The sequence below is a fragment of the Xenopus tropicalis genome, chromosome 7 (assembly GCF_000004195.4).
Source record: "Xenopus tropicalis strain Nigerian chromosome 7, UCB_Xtro_10.0, whole genome shotgun sequence".
In the NCBI taxonomy this organism is placed as follows: Eukaryota; Metazoa; Chordata; class Amphibia; order Anura; family Pipidae; genus Xenopus; species Xenopus tropicalis.
Window position 1 is genome coordinate 107,589,750 of NC_030683.2, and position 17,264 is coordinate 107,607,013.

Consider the following 17,264-nt stretch of genomic DNA (forward strand, 5'->3'; position numbering starts at 1 on the left):
CCCACACACACTCCCTTAGTGCCCCTACACACACACACTCCCTCAGTGCCCACACACACTCCCTTAGTGCCCCTACACACACACTCCCTCAGTGCCCCTACACACACACTCCCTCAGTGCCCCTACACACACACACACTCCCTTAGTGCCCCTACACACACACACTCCCTCAGTGCCCCTACACACACACACTCCCTTAGTGCCCCTACACACACACTCCCTTAGTGCCCCTACACACACACACTCCCTAGGTGCCCCTACACACACACACACACTCCCTTAGTGCCCCTACACACACACACTCCCTCAGTGCCCCTACACACACACACACACACACACACTCCCTTAGTGCCCCTACACACACACACTCCCTCAGTGCCCACACACACTCCCTTAGTGCCCCTACACACACACACTCCCTCAGTGCCCCTACACACACACACTCCCTCAGTGCCCCTACACACACACACTCCCTCAGTGCCCCTACACACACACACTCCCTCAGTGCCCCTACACACACACACACTCCCTCAGTGCCCCTACACACACACACACTCTCTCAGTGCCCCTACACACACACACTCCCTCAGTGCCCCTACACACACACACACACACACACACACTCTCTCAGTGCCCCTACACACACACACTCTCTCAGTGCCCCTACACACACACACACTCCCTCAGTGCCCCTACACACACACACTCTCTCAGTGCCCCTGTAACAGCCCGGCTGCTGCCCGTACCCTGTGCCCATATCCCGTGTCTCTGCAGTGCTCGCCCCCGTGTCCCCCTGTGCCCGCGCTTACTCGGTTCCCCCGGTGCCGCCTCCTATCCCCCCCCCCCCATCCCGGTGCTGCTGAGCCGCCTGTGTGCGCCACTGAGCCCCTTGCCCGGCCGCCTGCTCCTTCTCCGGAGACCGACAACTGCTGGAATCCGCTCCCCGCACCTGCCCATCGCCCCCGGGCAGCACTAGAGAGCCCGCTGCCAGCCTCCCACTCGGGGATGGGGCCCCAGGCGGGCCCCGGGATGCTACTGCTTCTCCTCGGCTTTCTGCGGATAAGTGCGGCCAAATATGTGCGGGGCAACCTGACCACCAAGGAGGTAAGAGGGGCATAACATGGAGCAATAACATGGAGCAATAACATGGAGCATGTCATGGGCTGCGGGGCAGCTATATATCAGGTATAGTGGGGGCACATATAAACAGCGAATATATATGTCATTTATTGTGGGAGAATAAATACCTATAAAGGGGGAGGGTGTATCTAGTTAATGTGCCATGGGGGTATTACTAAGTAAGAGGGTTCAAATAAATGGCTGGAATGTATGTAATGTTCTATTGGGTATTACTGAGTTGGGGCACTTGGTATATAGATAATGTACTATGGGGAACATTTAGTGAGTAAGAGGGTATGTATGGCTGGTATATTTATGTGGGTATATATAGGGGTATTACTGAACAGGTACATCTATACATAGGGATATATAATATACAGTGGGGGCACACATACATAGAGTGAATATATAACGTACTGTGGAAAGAGCAATGTACTGAGTGAGGGCACATATTAGCGATAAGTATATACATATAATAGAATGGGAAGGGGCATATAATCAGGTGTATATACATAGATTTATATTATACTATGGGAAAGGATATATTAAGGGGGGAACATGTGAACAGGTTTATTATTTACTGGATGTGGAACATATATTCAGTGGGTATGTTATTACACTTATAATATATATGGGTTATGTATATTGGGTGAAACAGAAGTATAATCTAAGACTGCAGGGGGGGGGGCACACTGAGAAGGGGGTGAAGCAAGCAGGTAATTTATATTTGAGGATGAATTGAGCTGTCCTTGTACATTAGGGGGTTAAGTGATGGACAGTTCTAATTTGTGGGGGGGGGGGGGGGGGGGTGAGGGTACATAATGATTCTTATGCAATATAATCATCCTATTGTACTTGTTATTTCTGTGTCCCCCCTCCAAAAGGCCCCTTTGATACTGCAGGCCCAGATCAAATTACCTCTCTACCCAAATCTTTAATACTTGGGATGCAGTCAAACCAAATCCAAACTCTTAGTCATGTGACTTTAAAGTGATGGGCATTATGCCCAGTAGTTACCCCATCAAACGCTCTTCGTTTGGCAGATTTCAGCTGAATGTGCTTCATGCGCAGCTACAAGTTGCTAATGAATGGAAGAACATTCTGTAATGTCTGTGCTTCAGGAACATCCATAGAACTATATGGAAGCAGCTCCATCCCTTGGCGGCACTTCCCATGTGAATGGTTTGGGGGGGGGGGTGCATTTTTTCCTGCTGTTTCTGGTTTCTTATGTGTGTTACTTGAAAGATAATCCTCAACCCTTAAAAAGAAGAAAATCTAAAATCATGGGGAAGTTTGCTAATTTGTTAGGAACCCCCAGTCACTCTGTATAAGGTGCGCTGGCCCAGGGTACTTTTATGCAGAGTGAAGCACCTGGCAGTGCACTGTCCCAAATTAGGAGGTAAGCAAGGGTACTGCTGGGGTGTCTAATAAATTTGCCCCCCACAGATCTGACTGTGCCAATGCCTACCAAGAGGCTCTGTAAGGTGCTAAATTAAATATACTTGTGCAAATAGCTAATCAAAGAGGGTTTGATTGGAAAAACAGTTGGACACCTATAAAATACACATGCTAACTATCAAGCTAACTGCATGGCTGCACATAGTCCAGCACAGTCTGCAGCATTCTTCTAAATATACTGGGTAAAGGCACATTGCCCTTAAAAACAGTGTGTGCTCCCAAGTACCATTACCCCATCTGTCTGACATTATATGGGGGAACTGCTAGAGTTGGGGTGTTTCAATCTGTATCCATTGCAGTGCATCTATCTCCTCATTTCTCAGTGTCTAAAAGGATATAGTGGGTGCAGAAGCTGATTGTTCTAATGCCATTAGGTGATACTTAGGTGATTGGGGAATGGATTAAAATGGGCATTTAATTGGTAGAGGCCATAACTTTATTACCTTGGTGCCTCTTCTCTTGGGCCCTGTCGCTATAGCATTGCGGCTCTGCCTTTATCATATACATAGGCCTCTCACTTTTCATTAGACATCCCTGAACCACCCCCCAAGGTATTTTAATATTGATTTTCCTTTAGCCTTTCTATATAGTTTGATATCCAGCGCACAGTGCTGCCGCATCCCCCGTGCTCCTCACCAGCTCTGAGAGTTATTTAATATTTATACGCATTATAGACAGTTTTATTGCTTTCTACTGACACTATTGCATGGTGTTCTTTTTAATAATAATATGGGATTATTTATACAGGTGTAAGATTCATTATCCAGAAGCCTATTATCCAGGAAGCTAGGAATAACAGAAACACCATCTTCCATAGACTCCATTTTAATCAAATAATTCTAATTTTTAAAAATGATTCCCCTTTTCTCAGTAATAATAAAACAGAACCTTGTACTTGATCCCAACTAAGATACAGCTAATACTTATAGCTGACAAAACAATACTATTCATGTTCAAATGTTTTTGAGCAGACATAAGGTATGGGGATTCACGTTACAGAAAGATCCCTTATCTGGAAAACCCAGGTCCAATACCTGTATATGAAATATACTGACTGCAGCCTATATTTATGTACGTATCTCAAAGTAGATTATTTTAGGGTATAAGTATGTTTGGAAACCCTTTCTTAAAGTTTATTTTATTGTATTAAATTTTTTTTCTGTGCCTTTAATTGTAAGCAGTATTATTTCTGTTGCTGATGTTGCAGTAAAGAATATAATAACATGACATTCTACTTAAGTGATTGTGCTCTTTGATAGGGTCAGTTTAAGCCACAAGTTGGAGGACACAGGTCATAGAATAGAGACGCCATACAGACCAGGCAAGATCCAGGTCAGATCCCATGCTGGTGCTGGTGAGGGCAAGCATTAGTAGCGTAACCCGAGCTTGGGTGAAGAATAAAAGGGACAATCCAGGAGATGGTTCCAGGGAGAGTTAAAGTTTCACATTCCAGTGGAACAGTGTAGATAGGATCTACAGAGTCAGAATAGGGCAGGTATGGAAAGGGATATACCACTGCTGTACAGGCCTTTATGGGAGGGTCAGTTTCATAGGAAGTTCCATCGGGTATAGTAGTGGTTATAAGGGAGGAGGGCACTGGTAATCATGTGTGGATGTCGGGGTGTTTTGGGAAATGGGCAAAACAATGATGTGAGTCAGATAAATTTTAGGCTACAGGCAATATTTACCAATATGGCTGCCCAGCGTCCCAGCGCAGGGATTGGTACAGTATGTTGTTGTTATTCTGCCGAGGTCTCTTGGCTTCCCTTACAACCTTCTAGTCAGTTTTGGTGGGGGCCATTTTCAAGGTAAGAAATGAGTTTCCCTCCCCCTATGAGGCTGAGGGGTAGTTTGCTGGAGGGGTTGGTTTGTGGTTTTGCATTTTCACATGATTTTTCCATGCTTAGTAACATGCGGTTGCTTAATAAACAAGATCCTACCTACATTTATCTGTTGGCAGTGTTTGCCAGGGTTGGGAGTGCAATAGGGGGATAAAGGAATACATCATCCTAAATTGTGGATCTGTATGAATATCAAGCCATGTTGGTGTTGCAGCAGTACAGGCAGAAAAAAGATTTGGCTTGGCCTTGACTGGTACTCTGTGGATTGTGGCAAATGCCAGAGGGGCTGCTGTAAGATGCCATAGACAGTCACTATTTTGTGGGCTGGTGGGGCCTGTTTGGGGCCCCATGTACTTGAAATGCCAGGGCCTATTTTAATTTCCAGTCCAGGCCTCGTTGGCAGTTCATTGTAGCAGCGAGGATAAAACTAATATAAAAACTGTAATTCTGCAGTGCTGAAATCCTTACCACTTGGGAAACAATACATGTAATACATCCCCAGTAATCACATTGGATTTGTAGCTTGTGTAAACAGGGCCTGAAGCAAAGTCACGTTGTGTCGAAGCTGGGCACGGTACCATGGGACTTTGGGAAGAGATGCGGGGTAGCAAGAGTGGGAGGGAGGGAGAGAATGAAGTTTATGAAAGAGAGGAAAGTCCTCAGTAGTGTGGAGAGATGGAGGTGACTGCATAGACTTGTGGAAACTTTAAGTACAGATATGTGTAGATATGTGCCTCCATACCTTATTCACCTGTATTATGGGTATAATATAAAAATATAATATCCAAAGCTATTGTGATCTATATATGTAAGTGCATAGATTGCACTGGGGTTCATTTGGAGGATTAAACTTTGGTCTTTTTTTCAATGTAACTATGTATGTATACATTTGAAAAACTTGTCAGTTACAGGACTGTACATGACCCTAGTCTGGGTGTCCATATTCCAGAAAAACCTGTCAGTCACAGGAGAAGACATGACCCTTGTGGTGATAGTAAAGTGTGAAATTGTATTATGGAGATCATATTGTACCTCTGTGTTGGATAGTTAAAGGGGTCAAACATACATGTATACACACGTTTGCTAAGTATACATTCAATACACAGGGTTTGTGTAAAAATATATTCTGCCTGTTCTTTTGAAAATTTGATTTTTTTTCCTTGAATTAAGCCTTCTGTAAAGTTTATTTATTGAATGGGAGATAATGAGGTCTGTATAAAGAAACATTTGAGGCTTTGAGATAAGGAACAGCTCATTTTATATTAGGGTTTCCACTTGTCTGGCTTTGAACTGGACAGCTTGGTTATTCCTGGTGCTGCTCAGTTCAGCATTGTCTATGCAGATTTCAGAGTTCTGGGCAAAAAGCTTCACCCAACTTCCCTAGATACCCCAAATTTTACCTTTATATTAACCACTGCCCACACACTGATTTGGCAACCTTATGTTACACAGCCTGGTAATTATGCACAATAAATACACATGCCTTATTGCTGTATATATAGAGCTGACAGTGTTTTTTGGTGATTTTATGTCTTTTTGTGGGTCACGGGTGGCATTTTCTTGAAGGCGCCTTGTGGAATATAGGGGGTGGTAGTGAGTGAATTGCATAATTATGCACATTTGTCTTCAAGATAAATCTAAGATGAATATTCAGAAGCAAAGTACAAGGGCATTCTACAGAATCAACAAACACGGGTCTAATAATTAGGCCACAGGATCTATTCGTTAGCGCAAAACAAAGAATTCACGGAGATGAGTTTATTCAGTGCATTCTGTCTAGCATGGAAGTTATATGAAATATTATTCTGCACCATTTAGGAATCTAGAATGTTATCATATTTCCCTTTACCTATTTATAAAAAAACAGCAATTGCAGATAAATACGGCTATATCTGCTGTATTTTATATATTTAAGGTACTGTACCAGGCCAGACAGGCAGCAGTGCTATAATATTAATGATACAGGCTGTCAAAATTGTGCACAGCAGCCCCCCCATCTTGGATCTTGTTAGGCCATCTTTTGTGTGTCAGTGACACTGCACATGCTCAGTGTGCTCTGGGCTGCTGAACACAATGGTTTCTATTGCCTAGTTGCTAAGGTTCACAACTATAAACAACCAGACAGTGGTTTTAGTTAAGCTGACTGAAGAGAAAGATGTGCAGAAAAGAGGTTGAATTAATTAAAGATCCAACTGCTTGGATTGTATATATATGCAATAGGCTATTAAGGGGTAATGTTCTTAAAGAAGGAGATTTTCTTTGTACTAATCACTTCCTATCAGGCCAGGGGGCTATTACTACCCTTCTATGGTGGGAATAATATTTAGCACAACAGAATGTTATAGTGAAGTTAGCACTGCAAAGAAATTCTGTTACCAATTGAAAACCAGCACCACCAGCAAGAATAAACAGGCAGGAGTCCTGTTGTGGGCAGGGTCCAAAGAATGCTATGATAGGGGCAGGGCTTCATGCAAAAGGGGCGGGTTATCAGTGGGCCTCTGTTGGGTTGAGTAAATGGATGTAACCCTCACATCCAGTGGGTGGCGCCGTTGCAGTCCCTGCCAAGCAGAGCCATGTAGACTGGAATTCTGTCTTGCCCTGGCATCAAATGTGCATGATAATGGTCAGCAATCATTGCCAGGTGACTGACAGTGGATGTGAAGCAGCCAGAGATGGAGGCCAGAGATGGAGGCCACCAATCCCACAGTACAGCCATGCTGTTAGAGGTCAAGTACTGGACTTTTTACCCTTTTCCAGCAGTGAGGGCAGGGAGAGGTCTTTGTGCACGTGTGCAATTGAGTACAAACAGAGGTTGGGGGGGATTAGTTCCCTTTTAATTAATCTGCCGTGGGCTCTCAGTATCTTGGACTGGCTATATATTTTGCTTAAGATGTAACTACAATTCATACCATAAATATGCTGCTTTATAGACAAACAGAGGAATGTATATTATCTAGAAGACTCAGAGCCATTTTAGATAAATATATATAGTGAATATTGTTCCAAACATTGACACATTAATATCAGGGACTGTGCTCACAACCAGCCACAGGCTTATATATAATATGTGAGCTATTTTTCCCTGTCCATCACTGTCTGCATGAAATTCCCCCCCACCCCCCCAGCGACAATGATTAAAAATCCCATATCTGCTGCAATATTCCGAGCCGTACATAAAACAGGTTTGACAGAAGAGATTAGGTGCTGATGAGAAACTGCCTTCCATACCTGTTTTCCTTCAGTCATTTATCTGCTCGTAAACAATAAGCCCTCTGCGCCCCGCAAAATGGGGCTCGCTAGATTACTGAGCCTGTGCCGAGGTCACTCATTTATTTATTAGGTGGCAGGCTCGCAGTTGATCAACATTTAATTAGACCGCGCCATCTGCTTGGCATGTAACGTGTAATCGGAGAAGGGAAGAGTGGAATCCGAGGAGCTGCTAATTTATACATGTGTACAGGCATGTATGGGTACAGTATGTATATATAGGTCACCAGTGCTGATATAGATTCCTCGACTTCTCAGCTGCAGTCTTTGTTGTGATGTCTGTTTAGAAATTTTTTGACCCCAGCAACCAAAAAGGAAATTGAGTATGTCAGTAAAGTTTTGTTATTTTATTTTTAATTGTTTATATTTTGTTTCAGGTCCTCTCCTATTCATCTTCCATTCTGACTTCCAAACTTCTGCTCTAGCAACCAGATAGCAGTTAAAATTCCAAACCTTTCAAAATCCATAATACAATCACATACAGGCACTTTTCCAATTTTTCTGACCATCCTTCCTGACCATATGGTAATCTATCTGAGGGGGCATTTTAACAGATAGTCCTGTTTAGTGTAGGCAATTATTTTTGGGGGTTGAAAAGATGCAATAATAAAAATATAAAAATAATTTTACTACAGTGGAGTGCCCTGTATGGTATGTATGTATGCATTTGGCCTTCAGGCTAATAGGCAGTGTACTTGAACTTCAAGACTTCTAGTGGATGACGTTATAGCAACAATAAGTGACATGGATTTTAGGGCTTTTAACGTTGTCTCCAATTCTTCTCACAGTGTTTCACGTGATCTTTGTGGGATCCGACATTGTATGACAGTTGTGCACAGCAGGGTCCACAGTGCATTCAGTGCTCCCAGTAGTACATCACATGGCCTTCGGGCTTTGAAAAGTGCATAGTATTTTTCCCAGTGGCCCCAACAGTACATCACACAGCCTTTATGTTTACCTGGACATGGAATTGTCCTCAGTTTACACATCAGTTTGCACATCTATAACCTTGATGCAAAAGTGACATTTTATCTGATTATGTGTTGTCAAGATCTGAGGAAAATAAATCTGCCATTTATCATATCATACATACAGGCATTGTGCAAGGTTTGGGTGTATCCTCCCACACAGAAGTACTACTTAGGACTGGGTATCTGTGCATCATAGGAGAAAACTATAGATAAAGATGGGAATTGGTGAATTTTCTCCATATGTCTCTTTCCTCGTGAAAAGCAGTTGCAGTTTTTACTGCCAAGTTATTTCTGGGCTTGTGCATTGGATACCTAGGGATGTCTGTGACTGCCATACTAAAGTGCTTTTATTGTTATACAGAATTGGTAGGAGTAACTTGAACTTCCAGGCATAAAGGACAGTCTCCTGGTTACTGAATGGAACGTGCAGGCTGGATATTGAATGGACAGAATCTGCATTTTGCTGTGTTCCACCAGTGCAGTAATGGTAAAGGACCACGAATGTATCTGAAGAATGTATTTGTCTTATATAGGAATTGGGCCATCTATCTCCTTCCCATCGCTAAAGGCTAGACTCAAAGTCTATAGGCAAGGCCAAGCAAAGGCAGGCAAGGCTTAACCATGGAGGATTTATAACCCATTGATCAGTAGCATGTATCCTCAGTCTGTCTTACCATCTCTGGATAGTAAGGGCACAGGAAGATTCTGCAGTGATGGGGGTATATTTACTTTCCTTCCTATACCTGCTTGTCTGACCTTAGCCTGGTTATGCACCAGTGGGTGCAATGTTGCCCTGCTATAGGGCAGGCAGTAAGTACACAGCACCATTGCGGCCTGTCCCCACATCAATAACTATGGTACTTAAACAAAAAAATGTAAGGGTGGGCAAAGGCTCATTGTGGTAGACTGCAAAGCCACACCCACACTTGGATCCTATATCACTCTTCTCATTCTACAGCAGTGGTTAATGTTACATAAGGCAAACCCCCAAGACATTTTGTGTTACTGGGGAAATGGGCTTATAAGGTACATGAGCAGGAGCATCAGCCGACACTTGCTGTGGCTGCACCCATAGCATGCCACCAGAACATACCACCACCATGTCAATGACATGCATAATCTACATAGCAAAAAGAACAATGATGTACAATATGGTGTAACAATAATTATATATATTTATATATAACAATATAATAATGATATGTTTTCACTATATAGTAAAGAGAAAATTCTGTACTACCCTCCAGCAACCCTGGGACTGGTGAGCATAGCAGCAAGCTTTATATCCATGTAACCACTAGGGTTAACACACAGGTTGATGTACCAGCAGACATTTACTATCCCCAAAGGCGGGTGGCTGACTGCCTGTTGAGAAGTTAAATGCGAAAGATAACTCTCAGCAAAATGTGTTTTCAGTAAATGCTGAGCGTTTTTATTTTCATTCTTTTGCATATGAAACATTCTTTATTTCCTCGTACAACATAATGGGGGTTTTCCTTTCTTTCCTTTATTGTTCTGGAGCCATTACGCCAATGCTTGTCGTTGATTCATAGAAACATTTTTGCATATTGAAATTGGCTTCTCGGGGCACATTTGTTTGTTTTTATTATTCTCCGGGAGAATATATTCTGTTAAATGTAAAATGTATCCTATTTTCTACTGTCATTATCTGTCATTTATATTCTTCTTAATAGACATTAAAATATGAGCGCATAGCTTTCTGTTCACAGTGAATTCAGCCTCTGCGTATTTACATTAATACAAATGATATTGGGGGTGCTGCTGTATTGCTAGACAACAAGATGACCAGAAAGCACCCTCTGTTTTGTATCCCAAGTGAGGCAAGAAATATGGCAGCCATCATCCACACGTCAATGAAGATTGATTTTTCAGTTCCGGGGGCTGTTTGGGGTGAAGTCAGGGTGTGGGATCACCAGCTCTGAATGGGCTTAAGGTACAATAAGGTAGAGATAGGGTTGGGTGGTGTGAAGTCTAGATTGCAAGAAGAAGAAAATATCAATGCACAGGAAGAACGTTCCATAGAAACAATAATATGTGCCCCCCAATCTTTCCAAATATTTGGCTTATTTTGTAATACTGAAGTGCATCTCTGTGTGTATAGCAGAGAATTGGACAGGTTGAATGAAGAGGATGTGATCCCTCAGCTGATACCGTGGGAATAGATCATTTCCATATCTTGGCCGCAAAGTGGGAAATGTGACAGAAAAGGAGTCAGTTTCAAATGAAAGAGAAATATTTCTAATAGAAGAGTATGAAAGTTGAAACCTGTGATTAACTGGTCCCTTCAAAAAATTGTTACACTAAATTAACATTTACATGAATTATACTCATGAATTAGTTTATATTGTTATATATATACTTTGTATTAACAGGAACAATATTAATGTAATTCTTACACTGGTTACGTTTTCTTATAGTATAGATTACTCATGTATTTTTTTGAATTTATATTATAAACAATTATTTCAATTATTATATTTTTCAAGGTATAAAGTAATGTTTAATGTATAAACTAGCTCTCTTATTAGTGAGGTTGCCTCATATTGGAATCTGTTCTCTTTGTTTAATTTAAATTGTTGTTTTAGCAGTTGTCTGTTATTTCATTGATAAACCATAGGTTGAAGGATGACTGTTCCCTGTATCCGAGAGTGGTGGATAATTTGGGTTGGTTCCTAAGGTAGTGACACAACTAGGTCTGCTCATGAGTTTATATTTATATTTCTGTTTGACAAGCAGGTGAACGCTGATTTGTATGAATATGGTTGGATGCAATTCAGGTGGAAATTTGTGTGGACTTAATAACCAATGTAGTTCTCTTCTCATTTATAGGGGCGCCAGGACATCATCAAGCTCTCACCACTTTTGAGGGAATGTGGGTCTCTTTATAGCAATATAGCTTTTTAATGAGGATAAAAGGGCATGAAAAAATACTAGGTTTTATCTCTGTTATATTGCTTCTCTATAAATACAATTGGCATATTGGTATTGGTATTTTTACCAAACAGGTGGTGATCCATTACATCTTACAATCGACCTCTCCTCTACAATATCCTAGTTCTACCTCTCACCCTTCTGCCCCTCACTGTCCTTTTCTTTTTGTCTTTGTCTGTGACTCACAGCCTCGTACCAATAAGCTACAGGTTCTGACTACTGATAGCCTAGGTAGTTCTGGTATGACAGGCCTACTAACCTCTCTTTAGGCTGTCCTTCACTGTTAAGGTTGAGGTTGCCGCGCATACCCATGGTGAGCGTAGTAACGCATAGCAACCAATCAGCAATGATAGAGAATGAAAGCAAACATTTAATTTCTTGCCAGGTTGATAAATGTGCCACCCGAAAACCTGCAGTTCATGCTTTACTAAGTTATTTGTATTTAGATCAAATTGTCGAGGGTCTAAAACTTAACCTAGAGCCTTAACCAACTAGAATACAGAACCATTTGATAGGACTAGGGCTTATTTACAAAATGGAAAGTTCAAACTGTTTGTGTTGTTGATGAACTCAGCATACAACACAGCTCTCTTTAGAGCAGGGGTGTCAAACTCAATCACATAAGGGGGCTCTAAACACAGGCTAGGTTGTGGGTCGAATTTTTTATTAAGATACTTATTAGTACAGTGTATTAGTTAAGGATAGATCCTTTCTCACCCTGAAACACCATATCACACACCATCCTCATGCATTAATCATGTTTTAAAAATAACAACACGCACAAAGCAAACTGGAAGCAAAACAGTTAAATTATATACTCAACAGTTTACAATACATTTATCTATAATTCTATATTTGAAATTTAGGTTCTAAAATTGCTCATATATTTGTTTTCTGTGTAGTTTCTACTGGCAGCTGGTGCAGGGACTCTGGCACGGTCAAGCCAGGACCGGATGGGAGCCATGGGAGAGGACTGGATGAGAGTCTGGCCAACCTAGGCCACGGATGAGCAGAGGCTCCTTATGTGACCTGTGGTGACTGTGCCAGACCATGGCGCTGACCAATTGCCTGACTGCTCCAGTCCCAGTGGTGCTGTGACTGTGACTGTGCCTGACTGAGCAGCGTGACCAATTGCCTGACTCTCCCGCTCCAAGTGGCCACTCTTACGTTCTGCCCTGCAGGGTGCGTGGTGCATATTACGTCATTCATACGCACCCTACAGGGCAGAACGTAAGAGTGGCCACTTGGAGCGGCGCAGTCAGGCAATTGTTCACGCTGCACGGTCAGACACATGTTATCTAGAGGTGAATGGTGGGAAAAAAACACATTGCTTTGCATGAGTTTTTTGCTCTTTGCACTAGCCTCATGCCCATAATTGGGGACTTTGTATTTATATTATGCTACAAAATGTACTTATTTAGAGGCAGCCGCATATTACAGTTGTCTGGAATCTCAGCCGCACGCCTTTCTTTCTGCTCTATGGTTTGTAGACATTAACATATTTTCCTTTCAAACCAGGGCAAATTGTACATTTGTATCAAGGAACGAAACATTTGTCTGCGCTCTCACTCACCTGCAGAGCAGATAGAAAGCAAACACGTTTCATACCTGACACAACAGATATAGCTTGCTGTCAGTAGAAAATAGTCAGCAGTTCCTTTGTTCTCCATTGTTTGAATTAAAGCTGACATAAGGGAAAAGATGCCTTTGCTCAGAACTTTAAAGGATAAGCAAAATGCTGGTTGGATATCTTTTTAGCTACAATGTGTTGAAGTAGCACTGGACAAAAGCCACTGCACATGTGTTAGGTGTGAAACACGTTGTAAGGTTCTTTAATAGGTCACTTAATATGATATAAACTGTAATAATAAACTGATATTATTATAATAATAATCTGTTGGTTAAGCATTCATTCCGGACTATAGTTTTTCTTTAAAAATGAAAAAAATATTGCTCTCTGGGCCTCTAGGGCTGAAAATTCTGCCCCCAACAGCAATGTTCCCCTTAGTGGCAGCCATGATTGTATCTATAAGAAGTCATTTTACTTACCGCAACCTCTCATGTCTGAAATGTCTCAGTGCTGAGTAGGGAAAGCATGTTCTACTTTACTGCCATAAGGGGCACCACATTTATTAGACAGACCATGCTGTATTGTTTTGGTAACAGTCTCATTGCATCATGTGCTTCCTCTGTGCTGCCCCATTGAGCTTTGGGTGTAACAAGAGCAGATAGAGGGCTACAGGTTGGATATCCCATTCTTTACTTTTGTTATGTCCGCCTTCCAGGAGTGCTTGGGGCCATCATATTTCTAACTTGGGTCCAGCACTGTGAAAGCCTGTATAGCAGTTAAGGCAGTGAATATATTTTTTCTTTATTTATGAATTATAAACAACAGAGCATTTTGTTGGAGTTGGTTGGTTGCAGGAGAAGTATATGTCCCTATTATACAAGCAGAAATTGTTTCAAAGATAAACAACTTGAAAATACTCTCAAACGATTTGTAGAAAATGGTGTGAAATTAAAATCATTTTTGCATTTGATAAAATGCAGCCCATTTAACAATTGGCACTCAAGCGGGTAGAAGTCTCTAGTGAGAAAGTGCTTACGTTCATCCTTATCAAACTGAGAAAGCGTTCCAAATTCCGAGGCCTTTTGGGAACATCCAGCATAAATAGAAATGATATCAGTAATACATTTTTCTTAATGGAACTGGGAGTTTGCTGCATCGGAATCTAACCACAATACTGTGCTCAGGGCTGCTATCAGGAACTCATTTGGATCTCTCTGCTGCATACAGAATTATATGGGTAGCCTTTAAGGGGGCTCAGGCAGTATAAAGCTTCCGTTTCCTGAGATCCTGAAAAGCTATACTTGGTAATACAGTGCCACACTACAGTCCAGCCTCCGTGGGTTAAGTGAGCGGCTGGTGGCCAACTGATTTTTAAGAACCTCCCGATGTTATGGGTCATTGCTGTAGTACCCCCTCAATGGGTGCCCTCTCTCTCTCACTGAGTGGTTATACTAAACTGAAGATTTCTGACCCAACCTGCATGTATTTTATTTCTGTCATCTTCAGAAGAGCACATCTAGGAAATAGGGGCCTCTTTTACTAATAGAAAAAAGAAAATTGTGCAGTTTGTAGGTTTGATATAGATCCACATCTTGCATAATGTGTCCCAGAGAGATGTCATTTTAAAGCCCCCCACTAAAATTATTAGAATTAATAATAAATTGAAACTGCTTTTCAGTCAGTTCCCCAGCAGTCTGTTTCCATGTTGCCCTTAAGCTACTGGTTAGGGATCACTGTTGCTCAGCTTCCTAAAGTTTCATGAGAAACAGTAATTCTGGCAATGAATTCCAAGCGAAAGTCATCCAACATGAGCAAGCGTAGCTTTAATAATCTGCCGCCCGACTGTAAAGTCTGTACATTGTAAGGATATGCTAAGAACAGTGGAAATAGAAATAAATGGCAAAACAGACAGTTTAGGGCAGTGATCCCCAACCAGTGGCACAGGGGCAACATATTGCTCCCCAACCCCATGGATGTTGCTCTCAGTGCCCCCAAACCAGGTAGTTATTTTTGAATTCCTGACTTGGGGGCAAGTTTTGGTTGAATAAAAACAAGATTTACTACCAAATAAAGCCTCCTGTAAGCTGATAGTGTGCATAGAGGCTGCCTAATAGCCAATCTTAGCCCTTATTTGGCTCTTCCATGAACTTTTATGGTGCTTGTGTTGCTCTCCAAGTCTCCAAGGTTGGGGATCCCTGGTTTAGGGTATTGTCATCAAGTGCAGTTACTGGGGAGCTTAACATGGTTGGTCTAGTATGATGAGTAGTGAAATGTCTTCAATGATGGAGAAAGTTCAGTTGCTCTAGATTTACTTATAATAGACATACCTTGACCTGGATGAATGAAAATCTTCATAGTCATATTAACATGGTTGGGTTGCAGTATATAAAATGAGGATGTTGTGTTATTACTCAGGATAAACTCAGTCTAGGATTTGGGGGAATCTCAGTATTTTTCCCAGGATTTGGATTCAGGCAAATCTCTGGAGTTCAGATAAGGTTCGGCTGAACATTTAGGGTGAGGACACACAGAGATACTTAGTAGCAGCTACTGTCTATTTTTGTGGTGCTACTAGTAGCTCCATGAGTCTTCACCCTTAGGCTAATGTTCCATGGGGAGATAAGTTGCTGCGATTTTTAAAAAGCCAGTTCCAGCTACTAGTCATTCGTCTTTTCCCAACAAGTGATTACTAGAGATTTCAACAATGGAACGATTCTATTTCCCACAAGTCAGTGTGGCACATTCCCCAGCATTTCGAATGGGGACATTTTTGTTTAGCCAAACCTTATCTGAAATGTTCAGCCGAACCTTATCGATGTCTCCCCGTAGGTCATGAGCCTTAAACTCACTTGAAGGTTCTGGCCTTTTGTTCAGAGATGCACTTTGTTGCAACAGTATTTGGTCAGATCTTTAGCGCAGGATTTGCCATTTAAAGGAAGGCAAAAATTAAGAATTTAGTACATCCCCAGTTATATCATATACTTTTCTATTGTGTTGTGTTTTATATTTTTACTAAGATAAAGCTGCCTGTAATATTCTTTCCTGCCTCATAACACACCAGCCAACTGTTTCTCTTAACAGGGATAAAATGCAGTTGTTGGGAGAATCAGTATTGGGCTTTGGCAGGACAGCATGAATAACATACCGTAAGTGGGTTACGGCCCGGGCGAGTACGAGAATCGAGGTGCTTTACCCCATCGCTGCTGAGCAGACCAGTAAAAACCCAGTTGCTAGGGAGACCTTGCAGCAGCCAATGAACTTTATGAACTGTATGAAATTTTAATAAGGTGATTTTGATTCCTTAAAAGCAAAGCAGGGAAAAGCGGAATCAGCTGATTAAACAGCAGCAATTTAATGTAAGCCCTTTAATCCCATGAATGTCAGCGTGGGGCCGGAGGGCATCTAAGTCACAGCAGGGCATCTATTAGCTTGATAGGGGTGAGTCCAGAATCAAACATAAAGGGTTTCCCTAGACCAGAAAGGTTCATGTAACTCGCCACGTAAAGTGTAAGCAGTCTGCCGCTGTAGGTTTTACAGCCTTACATAGGGGCAATGTTTATCAGGGTCATGCAGAGTTACCAGCTTGGCTCCATTTTTTCCTAATAACCCACTTTAGGCCATTATTTGACAGTATTCTCAAGGCAATTTTGTTTTTAGTGAGAAAATCATCATCGGCTGCCACAAAAAAAGAGCCTCACAAGCTTTTAGCCCCTGTGGCTGATTGCTAAATTTCCTCTGATTGTCATAATAGTATTGTGCCCTTTGCTGAATGTGATTGTCAGTCGGAAAGCATTGCAATGGCCCTTAGTGCTGGGTAAATGGAAATATAGATAGGAAAAATGACATGACACCCAGATGTTAAAAATGCAAAATAACCTCCATTAGGAAATAATAACAGGAACTATTTCAGCACCTCACCATTCATGTACCACGTCCTCAGCGCATTCCTGTGTGTTGACAAATAAAATGCCCATATACAGCTTTGTTAGAAAATAAAAGGAAATAATGGGAGCCACTGCGAGAGCTCCCAGGGGTGCAAAAGCCAAATCCCAGCACTCAGTTGAATTCTGAGTTTGTGGCCAAAGC

The 17,264-nt window shown here is 41.9% G+C and overlaps 1 protein-coding gene across 1 annotated transcript in view; it reads left to right on the forward strand.

The window, feature by feature from the left end:
* Window positions 1–657: 657 nt before the first annotated feature.
* Window positions 658–17,264, forward strand: part of tmem145 (transmembrane protein 145) — a 49,722-nt gene continuing 33,115 nt past the window's right edge. Inside the window, exon 1 of the mRNA XM_002936403.4 lies at window positions 658–1,104. Within this exon, the coding sequence (XP_002936449.1) occupies window positions 1,006–1,104 (99 nt within the window). The 5' untranslated portion in view covers window positions 658–1,005. The remainder of the gene's footprint in view (window positions 1,105–17,264) is intronic.